Genomic DNA, 18,340 nt, shown 5'->3' with positions numbered 1-18,340 from the left:
GTGAGTAGTTTTCAAATAAATAAGACTATTTGTGTCTGAATTATCTTTCAAAGCCTTAAGGTTCATTTGGCATAGGACAGTGGGACAGGCTAGACTGCAAATGCAGAATTTTTCCTGGACTGCTAACCCAGTAGTCACTACACTTATTGCCATAATGCCTGAAAACTTTCAATATCAAGTAATCAAATAATCATGGAATTACCAGACTTCCATTACCTCACAATCGATAAGCAAAACCTTGATTGTGAAACAAAAATTGTATGATTTAGGAGGTCAAATTTTTAACAGGGATTAACCTGCTCTCCATTTTTGCAGGCATAATTATGGGTCCACACGTTAGTGTTTGTGGACAAACATCTAGCTCTGTGGTCACATAGCCAAAAAGGCTAGCAACTGCATACAATTAATTGATCCTGCAGGTATAAAACTGCATGTGCCCACACCCCTGAGACGGTTACAATTTTTTTAGAAAATGAAACCCACCATTTTGTACATCTTTAGAAGTATTAACAACCCTAAAGCACTTAGAGCGCTTGTCATCTGTGAGTCCCAAAGAGCTTTACAAAGATCAGCCAGTATTTTTATCTCCATGTTACAAATCAGGAATCTGACGCACAAAGGAGTTAAGTGACCTGCCTGAACTGGACCACTGTGCTTCTATCCTGGTTCTTACCCTATGCTCATCATAGTAGTAATACATGTAAATAAGCTGTATTGAAAACCTGAAATTTAAGGATGATTTCTGTTTAACAACATGCTTAAGACTATTACTGAAGCTCTTTACCTACGGTATTTATATGGCCCCCATGACTGTAGTACTTGAGCGCATCAGCCTTTCCTGTATTTGTCCTCCCACCAGCTCTATGAGGTAGGGAAGTGCTATTACCTCCACTTTACAGATGGGGAACAAATGCTCAGAGGCTTGCCCAGTGTCACACAGAAAGTCTGCGGCAGAGCAGGGAACTGAACCCAGCTCTCTGGCTACGCTGTAATCACTGGGCCATCCTTCTCCCTGTCCTACCAGATCTGTTTCTGACACTGCGTACAGTAAAGCAGCTTTGCAAAAGTGTTCTATGGTTTTGTGATAGACATGTACGTTTTCACAAATCCACACATCAGTACACTTATGATGATGGTGAAAATCAGCCCACTTCTGCTCCCATTCAAGTCAATGGAAGGGCAAAGCTGTTCACCTGAAAGGACAGCAGAATTGGGCTTCTAATATGCCATTCTGTTGAAACAAATTATTCCAGTAGAGTGGGCAAATAGACTTTTTCAAGGTTTGCAGCACAGAAGTCTCAAGGAGAGATACGCCTAACAGCTTGCATATTAGGACAAATTTACCTTTTCTTATATAAGGACATGTTGGGAGCGTGCACTGGTGGCCCTGATGAGGAACTTGCTAAGGACCCACAGTATTTATCCATTAGTCTCCATTTAGCAGGAACATACTGTACGGGTGGATCAGGTGGCCACTGGGTGCTTGGTCTTCCAACCATTGAAGCCAGTGGTGTGCTGGCTCGCGCATGGTATGGTGGCAGTGATGACTTGTTCGCATTGTTGAAGGACACAGATGACAGAGGTCCATGACCAGGGTTCATATTTTTATTTAACATCTGTTGGCAGTATTTCTCCAAGAGAAACTGATTCTGAGAGGCAGGAGCAAGGGGCTGGAAAATGGTACTCATGCTACTTAAACTTTGCTGGGTATTTTGTGCATTTTCAGGGAGAGGACGTTCTTCTTGGCAGATTGGGCTCAGCTGGAAATCTTCTCCATCCATGGGAATGTAAGGAGCCAGGGTTTCAAGATCCAGCTCATTGAAATCAGTCTGTACAAATAATAATAATAAAAAGCACATGGCAATTAATGTGTACATGGGAGATGAAATTTCAGTGAATGTTAAGACTGAAGAATCATTATACCTGCTGTATAGCTAAGAGTCACCTGAATTTCATAAATGAAATACTGAAAGTGGCAGATCCCTATTTAGAGATGCATGTAATTTCCATACTGAAATGTCTGTTTTCATGAATTATATACCATACTTGTTTCTGATATCACCAGGGATAAGGTTGCAGGGCAGATGAAAAACAGGAAGCAGGACTGAAAATCATGCTACACCCACCAGCCATGCTACCATACGCACAGCACTTTCTGAAGGCTGATGCCCAAATGCAGTTTGGGAGGTCAGCGTGGGTTGAACTGGAGCAAATGTTCCACTGGGCTTTGAATAACTTGTCTGCCAATGCTTAAGTGTGGCACATAGTTCAACTTCACTGCTGACTAATGGAAAATAAGTATTCAAAATATAATTGCACAGAAAATGTGTATCAAAACCACAAAAGGCCTATTAAACACAGTTTGCAGGACATTAACACATTCATTTTTATATTTTTCAGTGGGGGTGCTCACTGCATCTAAATGTTGCATCTTCCACGCAGAAGCAACTGAACCTTGAAGCAGGAAGAGAGCATGCTTCTCATCCACCCAGATCAGCAACACCCTCGCCTCCTATTTCCATCACAGCAATAGTCCCAGTTCTAGCCCTTAAAGGCCCCAGGTCCACCAGGAGGACTCAGATGACCAGCAGCAGCAGGAAGAGGAGCTACAAGCAGGGCAGAAAGGTCTCATACACCCTAGAAGTCATCTGAGCAAACTGATGTTGAATTGTTTCTGGTAACAATTATTTCTGTTGTGCTCCATGTTTGCCCTCCTTCCCCCTTGCCTGCCTGGCATTTCACTCTCTTTCCCTACCCATTCTCTGTTGCTGTCACTGCTCTGTTATGTCAAAACTTAGACTGTAAGCTCTCCAGGGCAGGGACTGTGCCTTTTCTTATCTAGAACACTAGCTATGGTGTATACAGAAGGAGTGTCTGTGCTCACAAAGTTACTACAGAAGCATGGAGAGAAGTACTCTGAAAAGAGGTCTCAGGCCCTTTATTTGGAAGCAGTTTTCAATCAATTTCCATGTCGCTTTTTGATCAGTTATGAACCCAGGAAAAGGAGAAGGCAGTAGACGGAGTCCAAAGTGATTATTCTGATTTTGCCATTGGGGTGGGTGTGACACGTGACGTGTGCGCTTCCCTGTCCCCGCTTTGTTGCATCTTTCCAGGTTGCCCACCAGGCCAGCTGGAATTGCTTGTTACTATTGCTGCTGTATCCAGTCTGAATCAGTATTCAGTGTTTTGAAAAGCTATTTTTCACTGTTTAATTGAACGGAATACATCTATGCCAAATGAAACATGAATGAAAAGATCTGCTTCGTAGTTAAGTCTAAAATTCACTCGCACACTCTCACAACTGCTTTCAGAGTAACAGCCGTGTTAGTCTGTATTCACAAGAAGAAAAGGAGTACTTGTGGCACCTTAGAGACTAACCAATTTATTTGAGCATAAGCTTTTGTGAGCTACAGCTCACTTCATCGGATGCATGCTGTGGAAAGTGTAGAAGATCTTATTATATACACACAAAGCATTTATAATACATTTGGGGATAATGTATACCTTCAGATCAGCGGCACTGCTATGGGTACCCACATGGCCCCACAGTATGCCAACATTTTTATGGCTGATTTAGAACAACGCTTCCTCAGCTCTCGTCCCCTAACGCCCCTACTCTACTTGCGCTATACTGATGACATCTTCATCATCTGGACCCATGGAAAAGAAGCCCTTGAGGAATTCCACCATGATTTCAACAATTTCCATCCCACCATCAACCTCAGCCTGGTCCAGTCCACACAAGAGATCCACTTCCTGGACACTACAGTGCTAATAAACGATGGTCACATAAACACCACCCTATACCAGAAACCTACTGACCGCTATTCCTACCTACATGCCTCCAGCTTTCACCCTGACCACACCACACGATCCATCGTCTACAGCCAAGCTCTGCGATACAACCGCATTTGCTCCAACCCCTCAGACAGAGACAGACACCTACAAGATCTCTATCAAGCATTCTTACAACTACAATACCCACCTGCGGAAGTGAAGAAACAGATTGATAGAGCCAGAAGAGTTCCCAGAAGTCACCTACTACAGGACAGGCCTAACAAAGAAAATAACAGAACGCCACTAGCCGTCACCTTCAGCCCCCAACTAAAACTCCTCCAACGCATTATTAAAGATCTACAACCTATCCTGAAGGATGACCCAACACTCTCACAAATCTTGGGAGACAGGCCAGTCCTTGCCTACAGACAGCCCCCCAACCTGAAGCAAATACTCACCAGCAACCACATACCACACAACAGAACCACTAACCCAGGAACCTATCCTTGCAGCAAAGCCCGTTGCCAACTGTGTCCACATATCTATTCAGGGGACACCATCACAGGGCCTAATAACATCAGCCACACTATCAGAGGCTCGTTCACCTGCACATCCACCAATGTGATATATGCCATCATGTGCCAGCAATGCCCCTCTACCATGTACATTGGTCAAACTGGACAGTCTCTACGTAAAAGAGTAAATGGACACAAATCAGATGTCAAGAATTATAACATTCGTAAACCAGTCGGAGAACACTTCAATCTCTCTGGTCACGTGATTACAGACATGAAAGTCGCTATTTTACAACAAAAAAACTTCAAATCCAGACTCCAGCGAGAAACTGCTGAATTGGAATTCATTTGCAAATTGGATACAATTAACTTAGGCTTGAATAGAGACTAGGAGTGGCTTAGTCATTATGCAAGGTAGCCTATTTCCCCGTGTTTCCCCACCCCCCCGGACGTTCTTGTTAAACCCTGGATTTGTGCTGGAAATGGCCCACCTTGATTATCATACACAACGTAAGGAGTGTGGTCACTTTGGATAAGCTATTACCAGCAGGAGAGTGAGTTTGTGTGTGGGGAGAGGGGGTGTGAGAAAACCTGGATTTGTGTTGGAAATGGCCCACCTTGATTATCTTACACAATGTAAGGAGAGTGGTCACTTTGGATGGGCTATTACCAGCAGGAGAGTGAGTTTGTGTGGGGGGAGGGGGGGTGAGAAAACCTGGATTTGTGCTGGAAATGGCCCAACTTGATTATACACATTGTAAGGAGAGTGATCACTTTAGATAAGCTATTACCAGCAGGAGAGTGGGGTGGGAGGAGATATTTTTTCATGCTTTGTGTGTATATAATAAGATCTTCTACACTTTCCACAGTATGCATCCGATGAAGTGAGCTGGAGCTCACGAAAGCTTATGCTCAAATCAATTGGTTAGTCTCTAAGGTGCCACAAGTACTCCTTTTCTTTTCACAACTGCTGTATGTGCATGTGCAAACCAAGGGCTGTCTGTCACAAGTTGGAGGCATCCGTATGTGCATAAGCATTTTTTGTGTATGTGCTTTTGAAAATCTTCCCTGTAATCTCCTAGGTTTACCCATTTGACTGGATCAATTCAGCAAAGAGTAAGCTGATCTCATGGCAGGCATGTGTACTTCTAGCAGTGGCAGCTCCAACTGGTGAAGTCTGGATCATTTCCACTGTGCCTGTCTCAATTTGTGCACAGATCAGTCCTCAAGTGTTATCCTAGTTTTTAAGCTGTAGCTGAAAGAACTAGAGCTCATTATAGCCTCTGCATCATAAAACCTCCCCTAAGAGGAGCAACATTAAAGTCCAGATGGAGTTCTGCTGGCACAGGATCTCGAGGAGATGCACTCAATCAGCAAACTTTGCAGCTTGTCCGCTTTCCATTCATCTCCATACTCTTTCTTGGCTACACTGACCCTCTCTGGATCTTCCTGAGGAATGAGAACTGTGAGCAGCATTGAGAATTAAGTGCTGTATTACACTAGAATGGTCATCCATAGTACTGGTTATGGGGGAATTGTTTCATAGCTTGTGAGCAAGAAAATACTACTGTCCTCTCACCTGGGAGTTGCACTGGTTCTTTGACTCTGTGTCAATGGCAAAGAGCTTCTCAATCACCTCAATCTTAAGATCTTCATCTAAGGAGCTGTAATAGTCTCCTGGGCTGCTTGGCTGTACAAGAATAAAAACGAAGCAGTTAGATTATCACAGTACTTGATTCTGATATGGTGCTGTCAATGCACTGTGCTGTATAATAATGAACATCAGCTATGCAAAACAAACAACAAGACTGGGTCTACAGCATCTCCACAAACCAAATATTCTACTCAACTCTAATAAACACACACTATTCTCCAACAGAAAAAATGGTTACCTACCTTCCATAACTGTTGTTCTTCAAAATGTGTTTGTCATGCCCATTCCATTCTAGGTGTGCGCGCACCTACCTGCATGACCATCAGAGATTTTGCCTTAGCGGTACCCATAGGGCCGGCTGTGGAACCCTCTGGAGTGCCACGCTCATGCTGCGGTATATCAGGTGCCACCAGCCCTACCCCCTCTCAGTTCCTTCTTGCCAACACCTCCAACAGAGGGGAAGGAGGGTGGGTAATGGAATTGACATGAGCAACACACCTCTAAGAACAACAGTTATGAAAGGTAGGTAACCGTTTTTTCTACTTTGAGTGCTTGCTCACGTCGATTCCATTCTAGGTGACACACAAGCAGAATCAACAGAGGTGGGCTCAGAATTCACAATCTTGCAGCTTGCAGCACTGCTCTGCCAAAGCCACCATAGTCTCAAGCGTCCTGGGTCAGCGCGTAGTGTGACGCAAATGTATCGACAGATGACTAGGTTGCAGCCCGACAGATCTCTTGGATCGGCACCTGTGCCAGGAAGGCAGCTGATGATGCCTGGACCCTAGTCGAATGAGCCATCATGGTCACTGGCGGGGGCACCTTCCCCAGCTCATAGCTGCAGCGGATGCAGCGGATGCGGCTGCAGCGGATGCAGGCCGTGATCCAAGATGAGATTCTCAGGGCTGACACTGGGCAGCCTTTCATCCCATCCGTGACAGCAACGAAGAAGTGCGTTGACTTACGGAATGGCTTTGTTCTATCAGTGTAGAAGGCCAGTGCCTGTCTGACATCCAAGGTATGCAGCCTGCGCTCCTCATCCTTCACATGAGACTTCGGACAAAGGACTGGTAAGTAAATGTCTTGACCAGTGTGGAACTGGGAGATGACCTTGGGCAGAAAGGCCAGGTGCAGATGCAGCTGGACTTTGTCCTTACAGAAGACCATATAGGGTAGCTCTGACATGAGTGCCCTGGTCTCGGACCCCCTATGGGCTGAAGTTATAGTGACCAAGAAGGAGACCTTCCAGGAGAGAAGCAGGAGGTAGCAGGAAGCCAAGTGCTTGACGCGGGGACCCATGAGTCTGGACAGCAGAAGATTCAGGTCCCAAAGGGGGGACCAGGTCTCAGACATGCAGGTTAAGGTGCTTCAAACCTCCTCCCACCCTCTGAATCCCCCAGTCCAGAGCCCATACCCCTCCCAACCCCTTCCTCAGCTGGAGCCCCCTCCCATACTCTGAATCCCTCAGCTCCACCCCCCAGCCTGGATCTCCCTCCTGCACCTCAAACAGAGGGACGGGGGTGGAGTGAGGGGGGGAAGGGGCCTCGGATGAGGGGCGCAGCAGGAGGCGGGGCGAGTGTGTTCAGTTTTGTGCAAGTAGAAAGTTGGCAACCATAACTCCAGAGGGCGCCACAGCTGGCCCTAGGCCCGGGGTACCGCTAAGGCAAAATCTCCGATGGCCGCACATGTAGGTGCCTGCACACCTAGAACAGAATCGACACAAACAAGCAGTTGAAGAAGATTATTACTTTTATCACTAAGAAATGGTAAAAAGTGTTGCATGCAATAATGATAGAAATGGTCTGCCATATGGATCTAGAGTTACGACTTCAGATATATTGTAAAAATAAATTTAAACTGACAATGTGAGACATCCCCTCTTAAATCTCTCTGAAGAGGAAAGGGGTAAGCCTGGGCTCCGACTTTCCTCTTCCAGCGTTTACAAATTAAATGGGGCATCCTCCAGGGATGGCCTGCTGGCTATGCTAAGTCAGCCCTTTCCAACTTCTAGGGGGCAATGATGCTAGTTTAATCAGACTAAACTCTCATGTGTTCCACGCAGTGCCTACTGCCTCTCACTCAGTTGTGCACCATCCAGCTTAGTTCAGAGCAAACCAAGTTTTCGGTTAGAGAGTACACAAATGAATGGACGGCAAACAGCAGCAGTTCGCTGATACCCAGCACAGAGCAAGGAGGGAGAGGAAATCCATGGTACCAGCCTGAAAAGCCTTAAGTGCCAGGACTGGTACAAGTTGGGAACCACTGAAATATGGCTATAGCTTCTACCTAATGAACAAATGAAGGTAATATGCCAGGATTTTTGTTAAAGGGATATCGATAATGGCTGCGCTATCTTACAGCAGCCTTTTACTGGTTAATTCACCTAGAAGTAGTGGTGGCTTGGTATAGCAGCTGTACCTAGGATGTTTTAATGAGAGAAGATTAGTGTGAGGGTGGCTGGGAAAAAATAAAGGATTGGTATTAAGCGCAGGGGATAGCCCTGATTTATTATCCTCATTATGTTGTTCAGTGTGTATATAATACAATGTGTGCATAGTTGCCTTGGTTACTTCATAAATATGAGACCACTACTGTACACATGTACCTCCCACTGATGTTGATGGGAGTTACATACAAAACATCACACTCCATTTATTTACCTTGTAGTTTGTAGATTAGATAATTTAATTTTCAGTTCAAAGGTCTTTCTTACCGTTGAACAGCTGCTGTTGCTACTTGCACTTGGAGTACTACTGCCTGGTGCAACTTGGGGCATTGTAAATGATGGCATAGTCAGCTTTTCACCTGGGGGAGTATGGGTCTTCACTTCCACTGGCCACTGTTTGTTTAGAGTCAAAACAACAGCTTTGTTGTAGATAGAGGCTTCCTCAAACTTCTGTGTCCCTGAACAGATATTAACAAGATTGGCACATTTTTTCAGCCTGACAATTCTGTTGTGCTATGACACATTACCAGCTATTTAATAAATAAATAAATAAATAAGCAAACACCGCCCAGTTGCCATGTGCATGTTTCACATTTTTAGGTTTTAGTATAAATCAAGAAAAAATAAGAGGCCTGATTGTCATCTGGCTCACAGAAATTTTTCATTGGTGTGAGGCCTCTGACTTCTATGGAGTCACACTGGATTTTCCCAAGTGCACAGGAGAGCACGATCAGTCCCATTGAGGTTCTTTGCATTTGTTGAAACAGGAAGTATTTTGTGGTTATTTTTTATTGCATGCTGCTACAACACTAACCAAAATCCAGAGAAATAATGGCATCTCCTGGTGTGGGTGCCAACTGAGCAAGCTCCTCTGGTTCTTCCTTCAGTTTTGTGAACAAGAAGTCACTCTTCTCAGTCACTGGGACCCCATTATCAAAAATAGTATTCATTGTCAGCAGGTGAGGCTTAAACAGAGACTCCGTCTGGTCCATTGAGAACACAATGTCATTCTTCTCAATTTCACTAACAAGGCAATTAGATCTGTTAGACATTTTGCACTCTAAAACAAAGTCACTGTATAAACAGTTACTAAACTGTTAAAACTTTAAAGGCAAAGGCCAACATTTCCAAAACTGCCACTAATTTTGGGTGCCTAACGTGAGACAACTGGGCCTGATTTCCAGAGTTGCTGAGCACCCAGAACTTAATTTGAAGCAAAGAGGAGCTGCAGTTGCTCAATAATTCTGGGGGATGATTTACCACGGTTACTTCAGTTTTATAGGTGTGTAATTAATATAGTAATGACCCAGACCAGTTTCACTCTACAAGATTGCAGATTTTGACCTAATCTATGACCACAATATTTCATTTTGCCAAAAGTAGATCACTTTGTGGTCTTGACTTTGCTGAGGAAAACTACTTCTTTCTGGTGATATTTACAAGAGATTAGGCTTAAAAACTTCTTTTCTCCACCTGGTAGCAAGCAATTATTCCAAATCTTCCATGCAGGTTTTATACCTGGTCCTGCCAAGAGACTAGAAATTCTACTACATGCAAATAAAAGCCTTCTGCAGGCGTGTCAATAGATTTTGTATCAAATAGACATTATTGAAAGAAAATGTCCAACAGTTGTGCTTGATCTATCTTGCTTGGCAAAGTTGGTTTCAGAATACCAAAGTAAAATATACCTTACAAAAATTTCACTAATTGCCTGTGTTACAGCATAAATGTTCATAAGCACTTTTTGGGTTCTGTATAACTTACCTCAGTACATAGTTGACACAGACAATACACTGAGGTTGTAGGTTGCGTGTATTGTAAATGACAGTTCCTTGAGTCTCCAGCCATACGTATCCACCATGCTTTGCAAGCATTCGGTACTGGCCAGTTACTACTTGACCTTTTGCACACACTGTCAAATAGGACAAAATATAAATAACGTAGCAGCATTTATAAGAATGCAATATATAAATGTAGCACATCACTTAAACCAGTAAAACTGCCTTTGAGTTCTAGTCATGTAAAATGACAGCGCTAGAATTAAAGCTATTTGCTGGTAAATGTCTGATTATCTTATTTTTTAAGTGTAATTGTTAAAGCTAAAATTTTCAAAAGTAGCCACTATTTCTGGGGGCTCAACGTGAGAGAGTTCAAGTTAGGTGCCCAAAATCTGTGGACTACTGATTGCATATGTATATGTAGACTAGTTTAAGGCCAAGAATAGGTGCCTAAAGTTAAGCTCCTCAGATCATATTTAGGCATCTAAAGAAGTGGACTGATATTCAAAAGTGCTGAACACCCATCAGTTGCTTTTATGTAGGTGCCTATGAATATAGGAGCCCAATTTTAGGTGCCCACCCCTTTTTAAAAATAAAAATCTTAGCCTGAATTGTATATATTTTCTTTCCTTCCTCGTGCCTTGGAATCTATGACATCAACTCCAGATATACATTCCTGATATATTTTGTTATTGTTGCAAATAAGGAGGCATAGTGTTACTATGCTGACATTGATCTTACAGCAAAAGGGAAAGAAAAGAAAAACATTTTCCAAGCTGTCCAAGTGACACAAATGAAGAATTATCAGTGGTACTGTTTTGTCAGTAGAGAAAATGGAGAGTTGAATTGTTCTGCTTTTCTGGCTGTTTGGGCTATGCAATTGTCATAATTTCTCTGCAATATTTCCTTTAAACCTGCCAGTCTCCAGCTAAGACTTAGATGAAGGTCAAACAATGCTTCCAGGACAATGTAATACATCCATGTAACATCTGGGGTTACACAGAAGACAGAATCAAGCTTTGCTTGTGTAGTAGCACATTGCACAAAAAAAGTGCAGTTCAGATTTAGAGTTTGATCTGGATGCTTTACAAATACTTTTATATATCTCCGAAATATGATATCTGTAGTACTCAGAGTTAGGCAAGATGTTTCAGTGTAGAGTTCTTGGCATTTGAGAATTTAAGTTTTTAGGATGCTTTACTTGGTATCCACCTTCCATTTTCGTCAAAGCAGCTAATATAGACTGTATCTTCCATTCAAGTAACGGTCTTTTTCCCAACTGACAGTAACTTTCTATCCATGTTAATATTAATAATATTGCAATTCATTCTAGCACAGAAGCACTCATCATTGGGATTAAAGTTTGCACAATCAGGCCCTTTTGGCAAAATTTCCCCTTTAAGCAGCTTTTCATTGTAATAACATTATTTGATTGCAATTAAACTGATGTACTAAAGTCCACTTGTAGTTGAATTTGATCTGACAGTCTTTGCACAGGAAAAGTCCTGTGCACATGGCCATTGCAGAAACTACTGAAGCACAAGTCTTTCCTGCACAACCACCACAGAACTGGGCCCATTACATTTATGAAATGAATAAGGGTAGCATACCCAAAGGTATTTAGGTGCCTAACTCCCTTTGATTCCAATGGGGGATAGGCACTTAAGTACCTTTGTGAACCCCACTCTAAGTGTTTGTGGGTCATTTGTAGTGTTACTCTTCCTGTCTCTAAAGTTTTTTTTCCCCTAGGAATATTTCATCATCCCTCGTTTAATTTATTTAGACTTTTTTAATTTAGACAAAATATAAGATTATTGTTTTTGATTAAATATGTTTTTGATTAAATGTGTGGAACAAAATCAAAAGGTTTTGCCTTTAGTATGTTTCAGAGACTGTTCTGCTCTGCTTGTGAAACATAATTACATTGGCTTCCTAATCATCAGCTCTTCAATAAGAGTCATAATAAGGGCGCCTGTTACATTACAGGAAAGCTTTTTACTGCTTTAATCTACACCCCCCCACCCCAAAAGCACATCATGTTCTGATACAAAGAGTGGCAGGACGCTTTTTCTGGAGTAACACTATAAATTACTAATGCACTTGAATTTCATCTTTCAGTTATCTAGCCATATGCCTTCAGTCTGACTTCCAAGTTGTTAGAAAGTTAAAAGGATTTTATTTTAAATACATTACCAAAATATTACATGTCTATCTCATACAACATTAATTAGATCATCACACTGAAGAATAAACAAAAAATATTATCTTCAGTTACTTTTGTTGCCTTTAATTGTTTACAAAGCTTTTTTTTTAAATTGCTGTCATACATTTGAAATAGATGCAAAGTATGATATGATTGACTTGGCCTGTCAAACTTCTATGCACTTCCCATTGAAAGGTCTCAGATGGCCAGAGCCAGCTCCCCATGGAAGTCAATAGCAAAATTCCAACTGTCTTTAATGGGAATGAGACCAGGCCCTAAATGGAAATAGTAATAGAATACTGTTTGGTTGGAAAATATAGCTTTGCAGTGAATCTTTTGTGCAAAGACAAGGATTTTCACCTCTTCCTCACATAACTGGTAAAAGAGTGGGCATGTTAAACCCTGTCAAATTAAATTCTAATCTTGCATTTGATGACAACCAATTAAGTTTTATACTGTATATAAAGCTATACTTGCAGCCAAGAACACAAAGAGTACTATGGTTTATTTCAGCACAGGGTCGTTACCTCATGTGAAAACTTTACAGTATTGTAAAACTGCAACAAGTGTGTCAGCAGTATCACCAGTAAATCCAGGGAGTAGTTTTGTTTCCATCTTAAAGGCTTATTTTAGGTGTGTTCATTCAACCTTCAAACTTTTTTCCCCTTCCTCATTCTAGTGGTGGATTACCTTCTTGTAATGAAAAATAAATCCTGCTCTAGAACTCGATTCTTTTCTTTTTTTGGTAACATTACATTATTGTTGGCATTGATGTATTTGGAATCAATGGATATATTTATAGTGTGATTATACTTATCTCCTGCAGAAAGCATAGTTAGGTTAAATAAAAATTGGATGTCTAATATATTTAGCATGGAGTTTTATTTTTGTTTTGCATTTTGAATCATTACTTTGCAGCTCTGCTAGGAAAACAATTTTGTGAAACATAGATCAAAACAGCTAGGAGAATTCTCCAGAAGAAATTGTATCTTGTTTTAACTTATTTGTACTTGTGAAAAAGGATAATTATATGTCATCTTATATCAGATCTATTAACATTAGATTAGGCAATGTGTGTTAGAAATCACAGCAAAGAACTCGTGAATATCTGCCCAGTTTCTCAAAAGGTCACAAAGGCTTCCATGTTCAATGACGGCTTGCTGGTGCCCAGGTGGCTGATTGTTCATGGCTTGCTATTCATATGCCCCCAGCCACATGGGCTTCTTTGGACTTGTAAGAAGTGCCTGGAGGCATTTGCCTCAGCAAGATGCAAAGGGCCAAATTTTCTGGTGATGTAAAGTGATATAGCTTGTGTTGAGGTTATTGGAATTGCACTAATTTACATCACCACAGAATTTGGGCCAATGCCTGTAAAGGGCAGAATGCATCAGCTATGCTACCCTAGAACTAGAAAGGGGGTATATGCTTCCCTACACACCTTCAGAAACTGTGGGGCCACTCTTATATTATAGGTCCTGATCCTACACATTTATTACCAGATCTAGTGCTCATGGCTTTGAGTAGCCCTATAAGGCTGCAGTGGGATTCTTTTTATAAATAACCACTTCTGGGTCTTTCCACTGACTTCAAAGTGTTTCTGGATTAGGCCCTACGTTGAGGGCTTAAGTGACACACAGGCTTTATGCTGGTCCTGTGCATGGAGTCGATCTGACCCTGTTAGAACAAGGAGCAGCCTCCGCTGGTGGTTTATTTTATTTCCTCTCTGGTGCTATTTCAAAAGTAACTATCTACAGTTTATATTGTTGATCTCTGGGATTTAAAAACAACTTAAAGCAACATAGCCACCGATTGCTCATGATGCATTCTAATCAGATATCTCAGAATACATAGCTTGCTCAAGCAGAGACAATATCATTAATTGCTCACCCCTGTAAAAGACCTAATTTGTTTTGGGGAATTCAAAATCTGTAAAAAAAAGACAAAGCCACATGAATGGATTGACAGCAGCAGGCTAATGGAGAACAAATATAACTGCTTCTTCAAAACATTCTGATTAAAACTAACATTGTTCTGCATCCCAGATGACTCTCTCTGCTGTCAAACATTCTTATTAATGAACATCTGAGTACTTAACTTATTGGGGATAGCGAGGTCTAGAACCCCTGCTGTTAGTGCTAATGTAAACCTCCCTTCTGGTTATGCAGTTGTCTGCTGAGACTGATTATTATGTTCTTAAAAAAAGTTAAAATCACCCTGAAAGGGATGAGGAAAAAGATGATCGTGGTCTATCACTGGATGCTCCAACAACATGACTGAGCCTTTCACTGCAAATGTATTTCGTAGACACATGCAGGGCCTTCATTATATTGCTAGGAAAGGCCAACTCCAAAGCACAGACAGTCACAAAAAAAATTTATATTTATATATTAGTCAAAAGCCTAATCTTTAGGTGATTAGTGTTAAGGGTTACCTTGAACAGAAGAAAATAGAGTTAGAAATGTAAAGTAAGTACAAAGAGCTAGAGAAGAAATGATGTAGTTTATTTCATCTACCAACAGCTTGTTTTATATTTCAAAGACAGCAATTATGACCTCCAAAAGACAGCTCAGAGTTTTATATACTAATTTCATTATAACTGTATATATTTCTGGTCATTATTATTGTTTTCCTCTTGGAAACTATAAACTATGGTTGAATGTAGTGTTCCAAAATGCATTTGTGTGGTTAAGTTACACACATGACGCTCTTCAAAATGCTCATGATGTCATTTTAAATTTTTATATGGAGCCATCAGCTGCAGCATGTTGGATTGTCTCAGTAAAGTTCCCGAGCGTTTGAGTCAGACCCTGCTGTTAGGCTGCTATAGGACTGGATCGACACTTTGTGAAAATGACTATGCTGTAAAAACCAAGCAATTCACCTCACTTACGCAGAGCGCACAGAAGATGACACAAGGGAACAGAAAAATGGTCCAGCTAGTTTGAGATCCTGTTTGCAAGAGAGGCCATGTGCAAGAGACACCTGACCAATTATATCATCTTGGTAGGGTATTTTCCTGGCCCCCCAACTGGTGCAAACTGTTATATCCTGGAGCATGAGAATTTGGCACCTTTGTGTTTCTCTAACCTAGCTAATGTAATGGCATTATTATTTGCATTATAGCAGCAACTAGAAGCCGCAGGCAGGAGTCAGGCCTCATCGTATTAAGTGCTGCACAAAAAGATCTTACCATCTAATATAAGGCAAAAAGTAACAAAAAATAAGGCAGGAGCAAGGGAAGGAAGATGAGGGAAATGGTACTGAGAACATGCAGATAATTTTATTTTTTTAATCTTACTAAGCTATGTGTCTCAATAGTATCTTCCATCAGCATAGTCACATAACGTTATGCCATATAAAATTGTTTCTTTTGCTCGTTTTGTTTGTTTTGCTTGTTTTGCTTGTTTCATTGAAAGCTCCCTTGTTATGATATTATAGGATAGGACAAACAGGAGTGGTTAACTGGCAGTCTACATCTTTTATTTTATATATCTCTAGCATATCTCCTTTCACGTGTGTTTCTCTACTAAATAATCTTTGGTATTTTACAAAAAGAAAAGGAGTACTTGTGGCACCTTAGAGACTAACCAATTTATTTGAGCATGAGTGCATCCGATGAAGTGAGCTGTAGCTCACGAAAGCTCATGCTCAAATAAATTGGTTAGTCTCTAAGGTGCCACAAGTACTCCTTTTCTTTTTGCGAATACAGACTAACATGGCTGTTACTCTGAAACCTTTGGTATTTTAAAAATTCTCCTCCTAGGTTTCATATTCTATGACCTCTCATGATAATTTCAAAATGATCATATCAGGAATGAAATGAGGTGGTCATAAGCATACACAACCTTCACTATGAAGCATTGATTTATACAATGGCATTATACTTTCTTTCCATATAATTCTCCATCCTTCTGACCACCATTGTCTATTGAGCAGATGCCAACATTTAGCTGACCATGTCAGGTAATACAGAACCCAACTAAGTATAAAAACCGTTAAAAAAACCCCTTCCTCCCAACATATATTACTTTGTATACTGAATGTCATCTTCCATCTATCTCATTGTATTAGGTCCTGTTGGAGTTTCCCCACAATCTTCCCTACTCTGAATTAACCTAAATATTTATGTGTTTTTTCCAGGCTATTTGTTTTGGGTGGGCAAAAGAAGTAAAGTGATGGGAACAGGAGGAAAGAGAGAAAGACATTGAACAAGATAACTTAGTAGAGCTTTTTCTATTACTAATTTCTATTATATTGGACACCTGTGTCTAATACTGATCACTGTGGTATGCCACTATTTACTTCTTGCCATGCTTGAAATTGACCATTTATTCTTATTTATTGCTTCCCAATATTTATTGCTTGCTCTTATCCAGTTTTTCAGCCTCCCAACTGAATCTGGTATCATGAGTTAACTTGGAAAAAAGGGTGTGTCCTAGAATCAAGATCCTGCAAATGGAACTAGTTTTTTTTTCTAATTTAGAGTGAAATTCATCTAAAGGGCCAGCCATGGGGCTTCAACAGGTCATAGCAAAAGGCCAATGCATCACTTAAGTCCCACTTTGAAGCACTAGTGCAATCCCTTTGCATTTCTCTCTTACAGAATACCTGCAAGATATACACAAGAACTCAACAACGCACCCATGTGCCTTTATGTTTGCAGCTTGTTAGTCAGATACATGCACACCGTGTTTTATGTACAATGAAGGACATATCAACATGACTTACAGTTCTGATGGCTTTTAGTCATATTTTCTGAGTCCAAGGCATGATAGAATTCATATGCAGAACGGCCCAGTAGCTCTTCTGGGTGGTATCCAATCAATTCAGTAATTCTTGACCAAGAAAAAAAAGGTTTTATTAGATCTTTCCTACTCCACAATGTCTCTATATATTTTAAGTGCTGCCATTAATTTAAGTCCTTATAGCAATAGATCTGAAATATGATGTCAAAGAATACACACTGGGATTTCTTTCTGGAACATATTAGGAAATACAATATTCTTAATAATGATCTGCTGTTACCATACTTAGGGTATATCTACCCTGCCATAAAAGACCCACAGCACAGTCACAGCTGGCCCAGATCAGCTGACTTGGGCTCATGAGGCTCGGGCTATAAAACTGCAGTGTAGACGTTCAGGCATAGGCCTGGCCTCTGAGATCCTCCCCCTTATGAGGTCTCACTGCCTTGGCTCCAGCCCAAGCCTGAGTGCTACCTTTAGCTCTGCAGCCTTTGAATACTTTTATCATTCATTTCTATAGTGGTTATTAAGGCAGCCATTAAAAACACTATTTTCTCGCCAAGAGTTCCATAACAGCTGGAAAACTCACTACAGGCAAATCATTGCTTACAAGTTGTCTCACTGTCTATTACTCCAGATGGGCCTGATCCTCCACATCAGGAGCAGTGTGTGCAAAGAATAGAAGGTCCTGCCCTCTGGCTATCTACTCTGCTTATATAATTCTTACAGTTTTGACTTTAAAAACTGAACTGTAGCAAGGGATTAGCTCATTGCTTTTGGTATTTCATTTATCAAAACAAAATACACAGTAAACTAATGCCGGGAGAGACAGTAAGTTTTTAAAAAAATAGCTGCTCTGCTTATTCAGTAATGTTTCTCAACAAAAAATCCATGAGGATATTTGGACTGTGTTACTAGGATCAGGAATCCACACACTATGCAGGGTTTACACAGATAGAATTGTGAAAGTCTGATCTCAAAAATCAGAAGTTTCTTAAAGGACCTAAATAAGTATTTAGGAAGGATTTAGCTCGGCATATCGGAGAAATTTTAAAAAGTCTTCAAAATGAGTAGACATATCAAAATAAATATTTACTGGCTGGGTGGGTTAATTTTAAATAAGTGTTTCCTGAATTAAATTTGAAGTGCATGTAACTGTCACATGAAAAATATTCAGAAATTCATCTATTAAAAACATGAAACAAAGTAGACCTCAGTTAAT

At 40.9% G+C, this 18,340-nt stretch overlaps 1 protein-coding gene across 1 annotated transcript in view; it reads right to left on the bottom strand.

Moving 5' to 3' along the window:
* Nucleotides 1-18,340, bottom strand: part of EPAS1 (endothelial PAS domain protein 1) — a 149,034-nt gene that overhangs the window by 6,192 nt on the left and 124,502 nt on the right. The window contains exons 7-12 of the mRNA XM_084623541.1: nucleotides 17,102-17,208; nucleotides 10,157-10,304; nucleotides 9,207-9,415; nucleotides 8,660-8,850; nucleotides 5,872-5,982; nucleotides 1,345-1,829 (exon numbers count right to left, since the gene is read on the bottom strand). Coding sequence (XP_084479667.1) covers nucleotides 1,345-1,829; nucleotides 5,872-5,982; nucleotides 8,660-8,850; nucleotides 9,207-9,415; nucleotides 10,157-10,304; nucleotides 17,102-17,208 — 1,251 coding nt within the window. The remainder of the gene's footprint in view (nucleotides 1-1,344; nucleotides 1,830-5,871; nucleotides 5,983-8,659; nucleotides 8,851-9,206; nucleotides 9,416-10,156; nucleotides 10,305-17,101; nucleotides 17,209-18,340) is intronic.

This window comes from Lepidochelys olivacea (genome assembly GCF_965140295.1).
Source record: "Lepidochelys olivacea isolate rLepOli2 genome assembly, chromosome: 3".
NCBI classification, from domain to species: Eukaryota; Metazoa; Chordata; order Testudines; family Cheloniidae; genus Lepidochelys; species Lepidochelys olivacea.
Note: the sequence above shows the minus strand (reverse complement) of the source record. Positions and strands in the feature narration are given on the sequence as shown.